This window comes from Myotis nattereri, assembly GCF_964212035.1.
Source record: "Myotis nattereri genome assembly, chromosome: 15".
NCBI lineage: Eukaryota > Metazoa > Chordata > Mammalia > Chiroptera > Vespertilionidae > Myotis > Myotis nattereri.
Genome location: NC_138090.1, coordinates 32,546,614 through 32,565,873, shown reverse-complemented (window position 1 = coordinate 32,565,873; position 19,260 = coordinate 32,546,614). Strand labels below are relative to the sequence as shown.

The window sequence follows — 19,260 nt, the reverse complement described above, 5'->3', positions numbered from 1 at the left end:
TATTATTTTCTTACAATCCTCTGTATTTCTATGGTGTCCATTGTTACTTCACTGCTTTCCTTTCTGATTTTATTTATTTGGGTCCTCCCTCTTTGTTTCTTGATGAGTCTACCTAAAGGGTAATCAATCTTGTTTGTTTTTCAAAGAATCAGATCTTGGTTTCATTTCTCTTTTGAACTGTTTTTAGTCTCTATGTCATTTATTTCTGCTCTAATCTTTATTATTTCCTTCTGCATACTCTGGGTTTTTCTTGTTGTTCTCTTTCCAATTCTTTAAGTAGTAGGTTAAATAGCTTATTATTTATTTTTCTTGTTTCTTGAGATAGGCCTGTAGTGCTATAAACGTCCCTCTCAGAATTGCTTTTGCTATATTCTTAAGATTTTGGGTTGTTGTGTGTTCATTTTCATTGTTTTCAGGAAGTTTTTAATTTCTTCCCTGATCTCACTGATAACCCATTCATTTTATAAAACACTATAGGCCTGATGCACAAAATTCATGCAAGAATAGGCCTTCCTTCCCCCAGTTGCCACCACCGGCTTCCCTCTGGCCACCAGCAGGCACCTGGGATACAGGCTTCCCTCACACCCCTGGCTTTGTCCAGAAGGACATCCAGTCTAATTAGCATATTATACTTTTATTATTATAGATGCTATTTAGCCTCCATGTGCTTGAATGGGTTTTTTTTTTTGTTTTGTTTCGGTGTGTGTGTGTGTTTTTTTTTGGGGGGGGGTTGCTTGTTTTTTGGTTTAAAACAATACAAATTTATTATGTCATAGTTCTGAAGGTCAGAAGTCCAAGCTACAGGGCTAAAATCAAGATGTCAGCAGGGCTGGTTCCTTCTGGAAGTTCTAGGGCAGAATGTTTCCTTGCCTTTGTCAACTTCTAAGGCTGCCTGAATTCCTTGATTCATGGCCTCTTCCTCCATCTTCAAAGCCAACATTGTAGTTACATCTTTACTGGCTATGCTCCTGATTTTCCTGACACTTCTTTTTTTAAAATTATTGTTTAAAGTATTACATATGTCTCCTTTTTTCCCCTACTGACCCCCTCCAGCCACCCCCATCTTCTTTCCCCCCTCCCCACCCCAGGCCTTTAGTACCTACCCTACTGTCTGTCTCCATGGGTTATGCATATATGCATTCAAGGTCTTTGATCGATTACCACCCATCTACCCACCCTCCCCACCTTCCTGCCAATATTCTGCACTCTGTTCCATGCTTCCATGTCTCTGGACCCACTCTGTTCATCAGTTTATTTTGTTACTTAGATTCCACATATGAGTATGATCATGTGATACTGGTCTTTCTCTGACTGACTTATTTCACCTAGCATGATACTCTCCAGGTCTCTCCATGCTGTCTCAAAGGGTAAGAGATTCTTCTTTTTTACTGCTGCAAAGTATTCCATGATATAAATTTTCCACAGCTTTTTTTATCCACCATCCACTTGGGCTGTTTCCAGATCTTAGCTATTGTAGGTTGTGCTGCTATGAACATAGGAGTGCATACATTCTGATTGGTGTTTCGAGTTTCTTAGGATATATTCCTACAAGTGGGATCACTGGATCAAATGACAGATCCATATTTAATTTTTTGAGGAAACTCCAAACTGTTTTCCTTAATGGTTGCACCAGTCTGCATTCCCACCAATGATGTACTTGGGTTCCCTTTTCTCCACATCCTCACCAGCACTTATTGTTTGTTGATTTGTTGATGGTAGCCATTCTGATAGGTGTGAGATGGTACCTCATTTCATTTTGATTTGCATCTCTTGGATGATTAGTGAATTTGAGCCTTTTTTCGTATGTCTCTTGGCCATCTATATGTCCTCTTTGGAGAAGTGTCTATTTAAGTCCTTTGCCCATTTTTAAATTGGGTTGTCTTCTTGTTAAGTTGTAGGAGTTCCTTTTATATTTTGTTTTGTTGTTTTTTGAGAATATATTTGCATTTTATTTTTTTTATTGTCTAAAGTATTACAAATGGTAGTACATATGTCTCCTTTTTTCCCCCCATTGACCTCCTCCCGGCCTCCCCTACCCCCTGACACATGCCCTCAATCCCCCTCCACCTGCCAATGTCTTCGGTCCATTGGTTATGCTTATTTGCATGCAGACAAGTCCTTCAGTTGGTCTCTTATCCCCCCACCCCACCCTCCCCTTATATTTTGGGTATTAACCCTTTATCAGATGTATCATTGCCAAATATGTTCTCTCATACAGTGGGCTCTTTTCATTTTATTGATGGTTTCTTTTGCTGTGTAGTTTTTTATGAGAAATCAGGTGTCAGCTTTATGGGAGCTCTTTTGTAGGTAACAATTTGCTTTTCTCTTGCTGCCTTTAAGATTCTTTGTCTTTAATTTTTGGCATTTTAACTATGATGTGTCTGGGCATCAGCCTGTTTGGGTTCTTTTTGCTTGGGACTCTCCGTGCCTTATGAACTTGTGTGATTTTTTCCTTTACCTGGTTAGGGAAATTTTCTGCCATTATTTCTTCAAACACATTCCCTCTCCCTTTCTCCCTTTCTGCCTCTTCTGGCACACCTGCTATTCTAATATTGTTGTTTCACATTGTTTCACAGTTCCCTTAAGCTGTCCTCCTATTTTTTCCATTGTTTTTCCTTTTGGTTTTCTGATTTTCCAACCCTGTCTTCTAATTCACTGATTCGATCCTCAGCCTCCCCTAATCTGCTGTATATTCCTTTCAATGTATTCTTTATTTGTGCTATGTTGTTCTTTATTTCTGTTTTCATAGGTACTATATCTTTTCTCATGCTATTGAGCATCTTTACCTTTATTATTATTCTGAATACTATATCAGATACATTTCTTATCTTCATTTATCTCTTCCTCTGGAGAATTTTCGTTCTTTCATTTGGGGGCTTTGTATCTCCTCATTTTGGCTGCCTGTTTAGGTTTCTGATTATGTATTAGGTAGAACTGCTATGCCTCTCAATCTTTAGTGTCAAATGCTGTTTCTGGCTAATTAGATCAGGCAAAGCCTCCAGAGACCACCTCTGTCTCCAGACTGATAGGATTCTGTCCTGAATTATCCACAAGTATGGAGACAGTTTTTAAAACAAGGTGGGACAATTGCTTCTGCCTGGAGGCTGTTATTCTCAGTCTGCTAATGGGCCTCAGATACTCCACACCATCGGCCTTCTGAGCTCTAACCCAGAGTCCCTTCACACAGTCCCAGTCCACTTTTCCCTCCCTCTGCTGGAGCACAAGGTGAGTGGCTCCACAGGGAATTTTGTGCATTCACTCTTTAAGACAGTGCCTGAATTTCCAGCTGTCTTTTCCTGACAGACAGCAACCCTGCTGCTTTTCACAGCCAGATGTTTTGTGGGTACCCTTCTCAGTTCTGGTGCTCTCTGCTGGGGGGCCCAGCTTGTGAAGCATCCACTTACCCTCTTACTTTTTGTGCCTCCCAAGACACCCAGCCTTGTCATATCTTTCATCAATGGCTTCTTTATAGATGGTGTTTTTTCTAACACAATACATCCTGTTGAAAGGTAGCATCTGACTCCCCCTTAGTGCCCAGCACAGAGTGTCTCCCATGAAATGCTCAATGATATGTGCCTTGGTTCTTTTATGATCTTTACCAATGACTGCACAATATACTATAATCACATCTGAGTAGCCCATAGCTAATGAAGCTGTACTAACTTTCTAGGCATCAGTGACCTTCAATGACATGCATGTAACCTCTATTCAGGGACAAAGAGTGCAGCTGTACTTACCCAGAGGACCCTGTACTGAGAAGTGATCCTGAAATCCTTCAGGCTTCTCATCTCACAGGATAAAGCCTCTCCTCTTCTCTATATGGGGACCTGAAGCTTCTTTCATTCTGTCCTCTCTCCCAAACAGCTCTGTAGGGCACCCTCCATTCCTGTAGCCCCACTGTGTTCTTGTCTCACTTTCTCCTATCTGGTACTTTGTCTCCTCAGAGCATTTTGAGTAATAAGTATATTCTCCTCAAAATGGCTCGGAGACCAAGGAGAATTTATTGGAAGGAAATGAAACTGTCTTGTAAGAACCCCACAAAAAGTGAAAAAGTAGATAAAAGTGATAGATGATTAGGAGGACCCACTAGATGTGACATTTCAGGCCAGAATGAAGCAGCAGCCATATGAAGATGATAATGATGAAAATAGTTAATACTCATTGAATGCTTTTAAGAAGCCAAACATTATAAGCATTTTACACCAACTAACTCATTTAATCTTCATAATAATCCTGTGAAATAGTTATCACCATTTTACAGATGGGAAGCTGAAGCATGGTGCAGTGAAGTAGTATGTCCAACATCATACAAAGCCATTATGCATGCAACTTGGAAATATACCCAGATAACATGGCTCCAGAGCCTATGTTCTGCACACACACATAGACATGTATATGTACACACACTTTTGAGCTCTTGAAGGGTATGGAGTGTGCCTTATTTATCTGCCCCATAGCTGATGCTCAAGAAATGGCTAACACACATAACTGAGCATGATTCTGTATCAGTGACCATAACATCGTTATGATCTCAGCCTATCTTTTACCATGACAAGTTAATGTACTCATTGCTTTCTAAAAACCTTCTCTATTTTTATTTAAAACTCTGGCTTTCTTCTCCTAGTTCAGTATCACTGTAAAAGCATTTTAAATCAAAAATTGTAAATCATTACCATGTGTATGCTTATGTTTTTTCTTAATCTTTATTGTTGAAAGTATTATAGATGTCCCCCTTTTCCCCCTATGACCCCCTCTACCTTTCTCCCAGCTTTTGGCTCCTCCCCAGGCTTTACCTGCACTATTGTCTGTCCTTGGGCTATGCATCTATGCATATAAGTTCATTGGTTAATCTCTTCCCACCCCATTTCCTTCTGAAATACACCAGTCTGTTGTATGCATCTTTTGAAAAGACAATGTATGGGTATTTGGATGAATTCTCTCATAAAATAACAAAATGACATAAAATTATGTGTAGTGAAGGCAAATAAACCTGGGGAATTAAAAGGACTACTTCATTTGTGCAGTACCAGTGCTTAAGAGAGCAGAGAGAGGATAGAGAATAGGAGAAACAGAAAGTTACTGGCATTATCCCACAACTATATATTATGTAGTGGCTAGTCTACCCATAATTACAACATTTCTTTATCTTCTGATACCATGCCATGCTTCCTTCATTATCCCTCAAAGATCCTTCAACATTCCCTAGAATTTCAAAATCTCATGACTAAAAATCAAAGGATTAAGATAAGTCTCTGCTTAAGATTAAAAATTCTCCATTTCATTCCAAACCCCTCTATTGAGAATTGCTAAGGAATGTGCCTTGGTTTTCAGTTAAAGTAGCACATGTACTAGAGTGGTATTTTATCTAAAGTCTGAAACCCTATCACACACTCCACATCGGAATTATTATATCAGGATATACCATTCTGGTTTAAAATAATTTATTACAATTATCAGATGCCATAGAGAACATAATCTGAAATATAACTACATAAACTGCCCTTTAGTTCCAACAGTGTCCACACAATCCTAACCATTGATCTATGTTACCTTTCCAGTCACAAGATAGGAAACCATGGGAGACAGGACACCATGGGGATAAGTAAGACTATTCCATCTCTTATATAATTCTTATATAAGCCTAGAGGCCCGGTACACGAAATTCGTGCACTGGGGGACGGGTGTCCCTCAGCCCAGCCTACACCCTCTCCAATCTGGGACCCCTCTGGGTTTGTCCGACTGCCGGTTTAGGCCCAATCCCTGGGAGTCGGACATCCCTCTCACAATCCGGGACTGCTGGCTCCCAACAGGCAGTCAGACATCCCTCTCACAATCTGGGACTGCTGGCTCCCAACCGCTCACCTGCCTGCCTGCCTAATTTCCCCAAACTGCTTCTGCCTGCCAGCCTGATCACCCCCTAAACATTCCCCTGCCAGCCTGATCGACACCTACTGCTCCCCTGCCGGCCTGGTCCCCCCGAACTGCCCTCCCCTGCCGGCCCAGTCGCCCTCAAATGCCCTCCCCTGCAGGCCCGGTCACCCACAACTACCCTCCCCTGCTAGCCATCTTGTGGCTGTGGGCACCACCATCTTTGAGGGCATGGCAGTCAATCAGCATATTCCCTCCTTATTGGCTGTGGGCACCACCAGCTTTGAGAGCAGGGCAGTCAATTAGCATATTCCCTCCTCATTGGCTGTGGGCGCCGCCATCTTTTGTGATGGTGTGAGGGTAAATTAGCATGTTCCCTCTTTATTAGATAGGATATTTGAAGCCATGCTTCTTATAAACCGTAATTATCAAGGCTCATTGTAGGAAACAAAAACTCTCATTTCAAGACATATATTACAGAAAATTAATGCTTTCAAAATTGGTAGGTAGGCTGGAGAAGTAATGGAGACAGGCCTGGACTATTAATTTCAAGATAAACCTCTAAAACTATGATTCAGGGAGGGAGAAATGACTGCTGCTATTACTAGTAATGCTGCCAACAGTAATACCCCAAAACCATAAAATCTGAAACTAGACATTGGATCACAGGTGTCTACCTGCAGCAAATACAGCAGAACTTGCTGGTCTGCTTTGCCTACAATGACCCCCAGACTGTGTGTACTTGCAGTTTCATACTTAGTCCTCATCCTTTAGGATTCTAATTAAAAAGCACATCCAGCCCGACCAGTGTGGCTCAGTGGTTGAGCATTGACCCATGAACCAGGAAGTCATGGTTCAATTTCCGGTCAGGGCACATGCCCGGGTTGTGGGCTCGATCCCCATTAGGGGGCGTGCAGGAGGTAACAGATCAATGATTCTCTCTCATTATTGATGTTTCTATCTCTCCTCCCTTCCTCTCTCTGAAATTAATAAAAATGTAAGTTTTTAAAAGCATACTCTGATCCCTCATAGTATGCTGTTCCTTGATTATGTTCTCACAAGTACTTGTTAAAAATTTAAATGTGTGAATTAATCCAGTGGAAAAGGACTATGAAATGTCCTTACCAAAAATGAAATTCTTAGCATAGAGATTAGGCAGTTTTTCTTTTTTAACATATATATTTTATTGATTTCAGAAAGAGAGAGGAAGAGATAGAAACATCAATGATGAGAGAGAATCACTGATCAGCTGCCTCCTGCATGCCCCCTATTGGGGATTGAGCCTGCAATCCAGGCATATGCCCTGACTGGGAATCGAACCATGACCTCCTGGCTCACAGGTTGACACTCACTGAGCAACACTGGCTGGGCCAGTTTTTCTTTAGGTTTGCTAGTCTCCCACTAAAGGCTGTTGTCAGTCTGATCTTAATTCATCAAGAGGAAAGTAGTAGAAAGTTTTACAAGACATATCAGTGTCACTGTGAGTTTAATATATACAACTGGTTTTATTAGAGACCAAGAATTTCATTCACACCACTTACTTCTTTTGCAAATTTAATTTTCATCTTTATAACATTTACTCAATCCACTGAGTAACTAAATATCTTCCCATGCCTATTAACCAGATAATTTCTATGTAGAACTTACGTAAAATTGCAAGCTACTGCTATAAGAAATGCATATTTATTTATAATATGCTTGTTTGCACTCCTGTAAAACTGTTTACAAATGGCATCATTGCAAAGATTTACATATAATTCCTACATCCTTCAGGTTGTTCTAGCATTAGTACACAGACTGTTCCAAACATTCCACGTCTAAGAAAATAAGAGCTCTTATGAACACTTTGCTATATTTCTTACATACGCTTTCTCTGCAGTGAGAGTTCTTTGATGTAGCATGAGGGATGCACTTTAACTAAAGGACTTTCCACAAATTTATATTCATATTTTGTCTCTCTTGTACATGTTTGTACATATTTCATAAGAGATTCATATTGCCAAGTCTTCCCCATATTTGTTATTACATATATAGAACAGTAAATACAGTGTGGGTCTACTTATTAAAAGATTAATACTGGCTAAGGGCATTCTCACATTATTGCCTTCATATGGTCTCTCTTCAGTGTGAACTCTGGACAATATGTCTTATACCATTGCTAAAGACCTTCCTATAGTTATTATTCTCTTAAGACTTTTCTCCAATATAGATTTTCTGTTACTCAATCAGGGAGGATCAATGGCTGAAATATATTATGAAAAACTGCATTCATACAGTTTCTCTCATATATGATTTTTCACACGTATAGTGATTCAGATAGCCTAAAGGTTTTTCCACACTTAGGGCACTACTGAGTTTCTCTCCATTATGTATCCTCTGATGGGCAGTAAGATTTGAGCCTTTGCAAAAAGCTTTCCCACATTCATTACATTTATATGGCTTTTCTCCAGTATGAATTCTCTGATGTACAGTAAGATTTGAACTACAACTGAAGGTCTTCCCACATTTTATACATTCATAGGGTTTCTCTCCAGTATGAATTCTGTGATGTTGAAGCAAGGATGACCTATGACTGAAGGCTTTCCCACATATATTGCATTCATAAGGCTTCAATCTAATGTGATTTCTCAAATGCATATTTAGTGATTCAGGCTGGTTAAAGGATTTCCTGCATTTCTGACATTCAAAGGGTTTTTCTTCAGTATGAATACTCTTATGCTGAATAAGAAATGAGAGGCTACTAAAGACTTTCAGACATTTGTTGCATTCAAATTGTTTCTCTATAGTGTGAATTCTTTGATGTCGAGTAAGGTGTGAGCTACAGCAAAAGGCTTTTCTACATTCACTACATTCATAAGGTTTCTCTCCAGTATGAATTTTCTGATGGTGAATGAGAGATGACCTATGAATGAAGGCCTTCTCACATATTTGACACTCATAGAGTTTTTCTTGAGTATGAATTCTCAGATGCTCAATGAGATGTGAAACACGACTAAAAGACTTTCCACAGTTCATACATTCATATGGTTTCTCTCCAGTGTGAGTGCTTTGATGATTAGTAAGTGATGAGACGTGGCTAAAGGCCTTCCCACAGTCAATACATTTGTAAGGTTTCTCACCACTATGGCTTATCTGATGGCGAGTAAGGGATGAGCCATGGCTAAAAGTCTTCCCACATTCACGACATTCATAAGGTTTCTCTCCTGTATGAATTCTCCAGTGGCGATTAAGAATTGATTGTTTGCCAAAGGCTTTCCCACATTCACTGCATGTATAGATTTTCTCTCTATTATAAGTCTGGTGAAGGGTACGAGATTTGCTCTGGCTGAAGGCTGCCACACTTCCATTAGAATTCAAAAGTTTCTTTCCACCATTGATATTCTCATTTTTTATAAACGACTTTTTCGGTAAGATCTTCTTAAATATATCATGTTTATGTGATTTCCCTTCAGCAGAAATTCTCTGTAGTTCAGAAAGAATAGACTTTAAATTTAAATAGAAAATGTTTCTAAATGTATTGTATTTATAAACACATTCCCCATTGGGATTTTCTCTAAAGGTGAATGTCACTGGTCTAAAATGTTCTACCTAATTTACATGCTTTCCCTCCAACTTCTCTATATATTCCCAGTCCTTGTTAAAATTTAAAAATTCACAACTTTATCATTTTTTCTATTATTACCGTTTGGGGTGAGTCATCCTCATAAATATCCTCCTTCGCTGATAATTCTTTGTTTTCCCAATCTGCAATGTATCAAGAAAGCAAAGCACTTCTTTTTACATACTTCTTGGAAAGAAATTTCTATGACAGAAATAGAATTGGATAAAAAATAAAGTCCCACCCACCCGCCAGCTCGAAAACACATAACTCTGACAACTCTCATATATTCCATGATTTCTGAAAAAAGTTAAAGCAGAGCACAGAAAACACAGATAGCTCACAGAGGCAGGAACAGAGTACAGTAAGGGACAGGGGTTAATTAAGGGCAATCAATATCTTGGAAAAAATGAAACTGTCAAGCAGAATGTGCAGAAGGCATTCTGGAATCCAAGCCAGTATTTTGTGCCTATATTTATGTGAAAGAACACATTCAATCTCAGAGCCTTGGTTCTAGAACAGGGGTGGGCAAACTTTTTGACTCGAGGGCCACAATGGGTTCTTAAACTGGACCGGAGGGCCGGAACAAAAGCATGGATGGAGTGTTTGTGTGAACTAATATAAATTCAAAGTAAACATCATTACATAAAAGGGTACAGTCTTTTTTTTTTTTTTAGTTTTATTCATTTCAAATGGGCCGGATCCGGCCCGCGGGCCATAGTTTGCCCACGGCTGTTCTAGAACCTTTAATCAATCTCAATTTGCTGTCAGATTAGTATGCTTAAAATGCAGAATTTATAGTGTTGCATTAAACAGTTACAATGACAACAAAATAACCTAAATATACTTTACAGCTCACAAAAATTTAGGCTTTTGTGAGTTTATGTAGTACCTATGTAAAATTATTTTCTTGGACATTAGAAAATACTGTTCTTAGAAACTTTCTTATACGTTCTTTATTTCCTCTAACACTTATTTATGTTCATATTTGATCTCTGAAGTTCAGCCTTAGCGGAAAAGTGATTTTCTATCCAACTGACAGCTTTTCTTAACCTAAAACCATCAGTATATTTTCCCTTAAGTGGATTTAAAAAGAATAATTTGCCTCCACTTTAAAATTTTTATTTATTTAATTTATTATTATTTTAATATATTTTTACTGATTTCAGAGGGAGAGGGAGAGATAGAAACATCCATGATGAGAGAGAATCATTGATCAGCCACCTCTTGCACACCCCACACTGGGGATCGAGCCCACGACCTGGGAATTGAACTGTGACCTCCTGGTTCATAGATTGACGCTCAAACACTGAGCCATGATGGTCAGGAAAAAACCTCCACTTTTGATTAGATGACATGAATAATACAGAAAGATAATTTTGGATGGAGAAATGGTTATTCTGAAATCTAAGCTTAAGGATCCCTCAATTTTGTTATATTTGGGAATCTCTGAAGACAGTCTCCCTAAGATTTCCTAAAATGCCCGCCACCCCCCAACCCCCCACTTTCTACAAGCATCTCTAACAAAGACCTCTTTTGCCAGATTCACCATGATTTACCTGGAAACATACCTTTTCTCAGTTTTTTCTCCACCATCCAAGGTTCTTTCCCATCCTCCAATAAAGTGATCACATATGGCTTAGGTATCGAAAGACCTGCTTACAGGAAAAATATAGAATTTGTTTAAGCTGTGGTCCTCATGGGGAGATGCCATCATCACAAAAGGGACCAAAGGACGGTTTAAAGAACGTTCCCTGAAAGGGAAGATAAGCTTCAGGCAGGATATAACAGAGCTTCACTTTCCTTGGGAACATAAAAGAAAAATTCAGCCATTTATTCAGGAAGATTTCCATCAATTCACAGAGTGGCCAAAAAAAAAAATCTCCCCTGTTGATGTGGAGGTGGAAGCAAATTATAATATGCTTACCTAGAGAGACCAGATTCTCATAATTCTGGACCATCACATCCTTGTATAAATCCCTCTGAACAGAATCTAGCCATCCCCACTCTTCATGAGAGAAGTCTATGGCCACATCACTAAATGTTACCTGAAATAGCAAACACATTTAGACTCAATTATAACCCAGACCTCTTCTCGTCACTGGACAAAGGGTAAAGTTACCCTGGTTATAAAGGGGACAAGATGCAGCAATTGTGACAGTAATTAGAAATCTGATATAAGTAAACTAATAATTGGGTAATTACATTCTTGGCATTGTTGTACAGTAAGGGTGAGACGAATTAAAAACTTTGCTTCAGGAGAGTTAATTTTTTCAAAGGGAATAGAGTTATAATTTTTTAAAAAAATCAGCATTCAACATTTAACAGCACATAGTCAAATTGTGTTTTTTGTTGTCATTTTTTTAAAAATATACTTTTATTGATTTCAGAGAGAAGGGATAGGGAGAAAGAGATAGAAACATCAATGATAACAGATAATTATTGATGGGTTGCCTCCTGCATGCCCCTACTAGGGACTAAGCCTGTGCCCTAACCGGGAATCAAACTGTGACCTCCTGGTTCATAGGTTGACCCTTCAACCACTGAGCCATGCTGGTTGGGCTCAAGTTGTGTTTTTTATAACTTACATGCTAGGTAAATAAAAATGTTAAGAGTAGACATATACATAACTAATTTATAAACAAACAAAAAACACTTATGGTATACTTAAACCTTGTATTGATAATCAATCTGTAATTAAAATAATTTAAGACTCCTTGTACAAGAAGACTAAAGGATGGTTTTATGCCATAGGTAGTCCTTGAATAGAACCTTAAAGTAAGGTTAAAGAATAACATTTCACAGAAAATATTATAAGGAAGTAGATTTCTTCTCAGAAACAGTGATCATTCATGTATCAAAACATTAGAAAAAGTTTAAATGTTTATTATGCTTACTGGTTAGTCAAATTATAACATATGCAAAAATGTATGTATTTAAAATGGCATTATTAGTATCTTTCATTGGTAAAATAGACATTGTTTGGCCATGGTAAATTTTTCACTCCATAAGTGGTTGATTCAGTATTCTATTACTGAGAACCAAGATGGTGGCATAAGTAAACACCAGTACTTGCCTCCTCCCACAACCACATCAAAATTACAATAATTTTGTAAGCTGGCTGAATGGAAGTCCTACAAGTAGAGAAGTAAATAAGAAAGCACGCTGAAACTGGTAGGAGGGACAGAGGCTCAGACTGGGCTGGTCAGGCACCCAGGGGGGCCATTTTTTTAACCCAGAGGGAGATTGTTCCTGCGGAGGCTGCTATGAGGAGCAAGAGGTCCCAGCCCCACACCAGACCACCCACCCAGGGCCCCAGAGCTGGAAAAAGATGTCCCTGTAACTTTGGGCTGTAAAAACCAGTGGGCATTGGGGCTGAGAGATATGAAGGCTGCCCACGACCCAGGTGCCCCTCTCAAAGGACCAGGCATGAACTTACTCGGACTTGTTTCCTCTGAGCTCCAGCACCAGGAGAAGTTAGGGGACCCAGACACATATGGGGAGGAACTGAATTGTCTGGCATTGGGGCAGGAACTCGGGGGTGGCTTTCTATCAGTCAGAGGTGCTTGCAGAGGTCATTGTTCCTATGCCAAGACCTTCCCTGTCCCAGGGCTGACTGGAAACCATATCTGAGTCCACATCAACCTGGAACACACTGTTTGCCCTACCCTAGTGATTCCCTGAGAGCCCACCCTATCCAATTTGCAGCCCCACCCAAGCTGTTTGCAGCAGTTTTTCCATATGAATGGCCTGTCCTGGCTCAGGCTTCACACTTTGCTAAAATCTCTTAAGCAAGCTGCAGCTGGTGTCAGCGTGCCCCAAACCTATCCATAAAAGGCCCAAGACCTAGCACCAGCCTGCCTTGCTTCACAGCTGGGCCTCGCCTGGGCACTTCTAAACCTGATACAAATAGGAGAAATCTGCAGATCTTTCTGTAGCTCCTGCGGGAAGGCCCCAGACAGTGGCTGACTTTGTATCTCCCTGGAGACCCAAGAACCTGTGCACCTGGTGGACAGCTTCAGACCATACTAGATTACAACTCTACACCTCAACAGGCAACACAATGAAGGAGCAGACTCAGTGAGCACCACCACCCTACTGAAGCAAGTCCTGCTCCACAGGGGTATTTCCTGCACAGCAGATCTCCCACTATAGTCACAGCTGGTACTCATAGCCAATTGGTCTGAAGGTGAATTCCTCCCAGTGACACCAGCAGCAATCAAGTCTCAACTACAACAAAACTGTGCACACAGTCCACAAAAGGGTGCATCTGGAGTGCCCAGCTCAGGAGACTGGAGAGGCTGAGCCACTGGGCTCTATGGGACACCTACTACACAAGGCCACTCTACCAACTCCAGGAAACATTACAGTTCTACCTAATACATAGGGAAGCAGCCAAATTATTGAGATAAAGAAACATGTCACAAATGAAATAAATACTAGAAAGCAGAGTTCAAAACCATGGTTATAAGGTTACTCAAGGATTTTCATGAGATCTTCAAGGAGACTTTTAAGGATCTGGTGATAATGCCAAAGACATGGAAAAGGACCAGTCAGAAATTAAGCATACACTAAATGAAATAAAGAATAATTTACAGGGATTCAATAGTAAAGGATTACGATAATCAAATAAATGATATGAGGAAGCAAAAAACACCAAATCAGAAGAGCAAAAAGAATCCAAAAATATGAAGATAGTGTAAGGAGCCTCTCAGACAACTTCAAGGGTACCAACATTCACGTTATGAGGTTGCCAGAAGGAGAAGAGAGCAAGATATTGAGAACATATTTAAAGAAATAATGACAGAAAACTTCCCCTACCTGGTGAAAGAAATAGACTTACAAGTCTAGGAAGCACAGAGTCCCAAACAAGAGGAACCCAAAGAGGCCCACACCGAGACACATCATAATTAAAATGCCAAGGGTTAAAAGCAGCAAGAGAAAAACAGTTAGTTACCTTTAAGGGAGCGCCCATACAACTGTCAGCTGATTCCTCAACAGAAACGATACAGGCCACAAGAGAGTGGCAAGAAATATACAAAGTGATGAATAGCAAGAACCTACAACCAAGATTACTCTACCCAGCAAAGCTATAATTTAGAATTGAAGGTCAGATAAAGAGCTTCCCAGACAAGAAAATGCTAAAGGAGTTCATCACCACCAAACCAGTATTACATGGAATGTTGAGGGGTATTCTTTAAGAAAAGGAAGAAAAAAATAAAAAATATGAACCATAAAATGGCAATAAATCTTGCCGGGAGCCAGTCCATCCTTGCTGTTTCAAGGGACCTGGCATATATGGCATACTGTTCTTAATATGTTTGCTCACCTTCTTGGCACTATGTGTTTTAACCAAGGTCTCTGAGAAAGGTTGTTTCCCCAGGTAGGGATTTTCCCCTGAAGTTAGGGAGGGAATAAAACCTCTTAACTAAGTGCCAGGCGGGTAATTAATCACTTTAACTACGAACAATCATGCTTAAGCTACATAATCTTTACTTCCTGGAATGGAGATAAGAAACGCCCTAACCTTTGGAATAGAGATTGATAGGATTGGAATCAACTGGTATAAATACAGATGTAACGACACAGAACTTAGAACACAGAACTTAGAAGAGAGAACCTACACAGAACCTACAGACAGAAGAACTTCGCTGGAGAGAACATGGCAAAAGATCCTGGACTGAACCTGACTACAGAAATTGGCAAGAGAACCTGACTAGAACCTGGTGACTGAACCTGGCTGGAGAACCTGGACAGAACCTGGCTGAAGAACCTAGTGAGGGAACATGGCTACAGAACCTGGCTGGAGAACCTGGAGAACCTAGCAAGAGAACATGGACACAGAACCTGGCTGGAGATCCGAACCAGAACCTCTCTGGAGATCCTAACCAGAACTTCACTGGAGATCCTGACCAGAACTTGGCTAGAGAACCTCGCTATGATGATCATCTGAACGCCCTCTCCGTGTCATTCCTTCTTTGCTGACTCCGTCCACACCTTTGGGGACCCCTGGACCTGCTGGGGTTGGACCTCAGCAAAATCTATCAACAACTGAATCTAAAAATCAAAATAAATAACAAGTAAATATACACTGAGTGGCCAGATTATTATGACCACCTGACGTTTGTAGGCAAATTAGCTATAATTTCACACTGAAGTTGCTAGAGGGGCCAGACCATTATAAATAGGGAAGCAGGTTGTTGGACAGTCGAGCATTGGAAAAAAGTCATGTGGTCTGATGAATCACGTTTACAGTTGCATCATGCAGATAGCAGAGTGAGAATTTGGAGGAAACAGCATGAAGGCATGCACCCCACATGTATGAGTATTTCCATCACACTCAAGGGGTCAAAGAGCCACATGTGGCTCGCAAGCCACAGTTTGCCGACCACTGTACTAGTATGTTCACAAGTGACACTGGTCTTTGGTTTCAAAATGGGAATTTACCTTTGTCAGATGTTGGAGAAATAATGAAAAACCATTATCTACAAACAAGAGGAACTGTCAAGCAGAAAATCTTCTCTACAATGTAGAAAAGAGACAGGTTTATTATTGAATAAGCATTAAAGCAGACTGTAATGCACTTCATAGGACATCACTAATGAGACTTTAAGGATAGAAAGAAATCTGACCCTTTTAAAAAGCCACAGTATTGGCCCAATGAAGTACTGATGGGGTGGTCATAATAATCTGGCCACTCAGTGTGTGTATATGTATATCCCATGTTCAAAGGCTGTTAAATCACGTTGTTTACCCATATCTTCAGAAAAAATTCACTTCTACTGTCGTGGTAAACAACCTGCTTCTCTAATTATAATGGTCTCGCCCCTCTAGCAACTTCAGCGCGAAATTATAGCTAATTTGCCTACAAACGTCAGGTGGTCATAATAATCTGGCCACTCAGTGTATATATCCTATTAATTTATTAGGATATTTTGCATGTACTAGTTACAGTGGTCGGCAAACTGTGGCTCGCAAGCCAATGCAGCTCCTTGGCCCCTTGAGTGTGGCTCTTCCACAAAATACTGACTTCTGTGCATGGGCCACGAAGTTTCAATCACACTGTATGTGCCCACCCGCACGTGGTATTTTGTGGAAGAGCCACACCCAAGGGGCCAGAGCAGCGAAGCCTGACGGCCCCGGCCGGAACCCGGCCAGAGCAAAGGCCTCGGTCCCAGGTGCTAGAGGCAAACCGGTGCCAGCAGGCAAGGGAAGGGAAGGCCTATTGCACGAATCTCTTCATGCAACAGGCCTCTAGTTTTATATAATAAGAGGATCATTGTGACAGCTCTATTAAGGAGAGTCAAGGTCAGAAGCAGGGAATCCTGCTAGGAAGCTACTGCAATAATCAAGGTTGGCTTGGACCACGGTGGCAGTGGAGGTGGCAATGATGGGGTAACTAATGGTCAGATTCTGTATATATCCTGTACGTATATATTTTAGAACTGAAGTGCCTGAATGTGAGTTATAAGAGAAAGGGGGAATCAAGATGACTCCAAACATCTCTTGACTTAAATAACTGAAAGGACTTATATACCATTAATTGAGACCACATGATACAGCTTTAACAACCATAAAGCAAATAGCCTAAATTTCCAAATTTGAATTTTGAATTGTAATTTTTAAAAGTTTAGCCCTAGCCAGTTTGGCTCAGTGGATAGAGCGTTGGCCGGAGGACTGAAGGGTCCCAGGTTTGATTCCAGTCAAGGGCATGTACCTCAGTTGCAGGCTCCATCCCCAGCCCTGGTTGGGGCACCTGTGGGAAGCAACCAATCACATCGCTGTTTCTCTGTTTCTCCCCCTTCCTTCCACTCTCTCTAAAAATCAATGGGAAAATATTCACAGGTGAGGATTAACAACAACAACAAATGTTTGCTCAAGACTCTACAGAGGCTTCTAGCAGACAACTGGTATAAAAGAGAAACTTAGAGAAGATAATACTTTGGAGTTCTTCAGGCTCCATCCTTTGCTACAGTGAAAGGAATCACAGATCCAGTCCCTAAATGGACTTTGTTAGGAGGGAACTGATAGAAGGAAAGCAAACACTTAAGAGTCCTGATTAAAAGGTGCTTCGGGGAGATCTGAGGACTTACCTGGAACATGACTTTGCAATTTCCAGTAGTCAACACAGTTGTCTTTCCAGGCTTTTGTATAACTGGAGGGCACTGTCCTGAGATGGCAAATTAAGGGCAGGAAAAAGCAGTCATGAAAAATTGGGACTATCTTGCAGCTCTGTGACACACCTGCGTGGAGAAACACAAGGGGAATCATTTTCTAGGGCTCCGACCTTATTTGAACTAACAGAATATTCCCTGGCACGACGTAACTAAACCATTTACTAGGTTCCACCTGCAAGTTAATCAACTTTTATATTACCTAAGAGAGAAACTCATAAAACAACAGTAGTAAGCATGTTAAATATGAGTTGATTTAATCGCCACCACTCTGCACGGTGGGCATTCACATTATTCCAGATTTCTTTTTTTAAACGACTTGACAATTGAAAGGGCGATATTGAAACAATTGTTCCAGGTTACACAACCGGAAAGCGTCAGCTTCTTCACTGGACGACACAGAAACAAGTGCAGACGGCGTTTTCTTCCGTCGGTACTCCGTGCACTCGCTCGCCCATTTTCTTTTCACGCGCTCTACGAGGTGCGCGCCGCCTGGCACCCCTTCCACACAGCATGCCAGAGGCCCAGAGAGCTAAGGCCCTCGTGGGCTCACACCGCGGGGAGACGCTGGGAGCAGCAAGGGCTCGGGCCGTGCCAGCGCCCGGGGCCGGCCGTTAGCCGGAGGCCCGCGCCAGCCCACCCCGGGACCCACGCTTGCCCAAATCCGCGCACCGGGCGCGCCGGGTCGCTGTGCGCGGACAATGGTCGCCGCCCTCACGGGAACTGCACCGCCGCGTCCTCCCAGCGTCCAGGTCGGAGCATTCCGCCTGGCCCGACACTAGCGCGGGGTGGACCACGAGCGCAACCCCCAGCAAGGCGCCATTTCTCAGGCTTCTCCGCGCTGCACACACTAGTTACCGGTGCTGCGCCCGGTCGCCTCCAGCAAAACCACACTTCCCAGCAGTCTCCGCGGCCGCGCGCGGTCTCCGCGCCCCGCGAGAGCTCGGCCTGGACGCGGGGGGCGGCGGGACACGCACGCAGAGAGAGGAGGGGCGACGGGAGCCTCTGGTGGACTCGCCGCCTGCTCCCCGCGGCCGTGTGAGTCCCGGCAAAGTGTGCGGGCGAACGTGGTCGTTCGCACGTGGGTTCTGCCGGCCGCCTTCCGACCTGGCCTTTCGGACGCGCTTAGGCGTCGGGAGTAGTTCACTTCTTAAAACCCTCTCTTCTCCCAAAACTCCCTCCAGCCAATGCTCCACGTCTATTCTCAGTAGAAAAACTTCTTGAAATGTTTTTCTAAGTTAATTTTCTGTAGTTTAAATAGGGAAACATTCCTATGACTTTCCTGGGCTGCTTTTCTCTGGGCTATTATCATCTCATTACTAAATATGAGAGACACGTTTCTCTTCTTGACCTCTTAGCATTTGCTATAACTGGCCATTTTTCATCAGTCTCTTCTCATGGTTCTATGATACTACATTTTCCTCAAATTTCATCTTCACGGTTGCCGCTTCTCGGTTTCCTTTTCTTGTTCATCTTTTTTGAGCTCTAAATGGGTGTGCTGCCCTAGCAGGTCTGGCTCAGTGGATAGAGCGTCTGCCTGCGGACTGAAGGGTCCCATGTTCCATCCCAAATCAGGGCACATGCCGGGTGGTGGGCTCAATCCGGAGTGGGGGGCGTGCA

At 41.7% G+C, this 19,260-nt stretch overlaps 1 protein-coding gene across 1 annotated transcript; it reads right to left on the bottom strand.

The window, feature by feature from the left end:
* Positions 1-7,040: 7,040 nt before the first annotated feature.
* On the bottom strand, positions 7,041-18,511 carry LOC308531035 (zinc finger protein 181-like). Its single transcript, XM_081107883.1, has 6 exons — positions 18,313-18,511; positions 17,560-17,709; positions 11,394-11,514; positions 11,038-11,121; positions 9,551-9,612; positions 7,041-7,292 (listed from the first exon to the last, which is right to left on the bottom strand). The coding sequence occupies exons 2-6, from the start codon at positions 17,566-17,568 to the stop codon at positions 7,203-7,205; spliced, it is 366 nt and encodes a 121-aa protein (XP_080964009.1). The 5' UTR covers positions 17,569-17,709; positions 18,313-18,511; the 3' UTR covers positions 7,041-7,202.
* Positions 18,512-19,260: the final 749 nt, after the last annotated feature.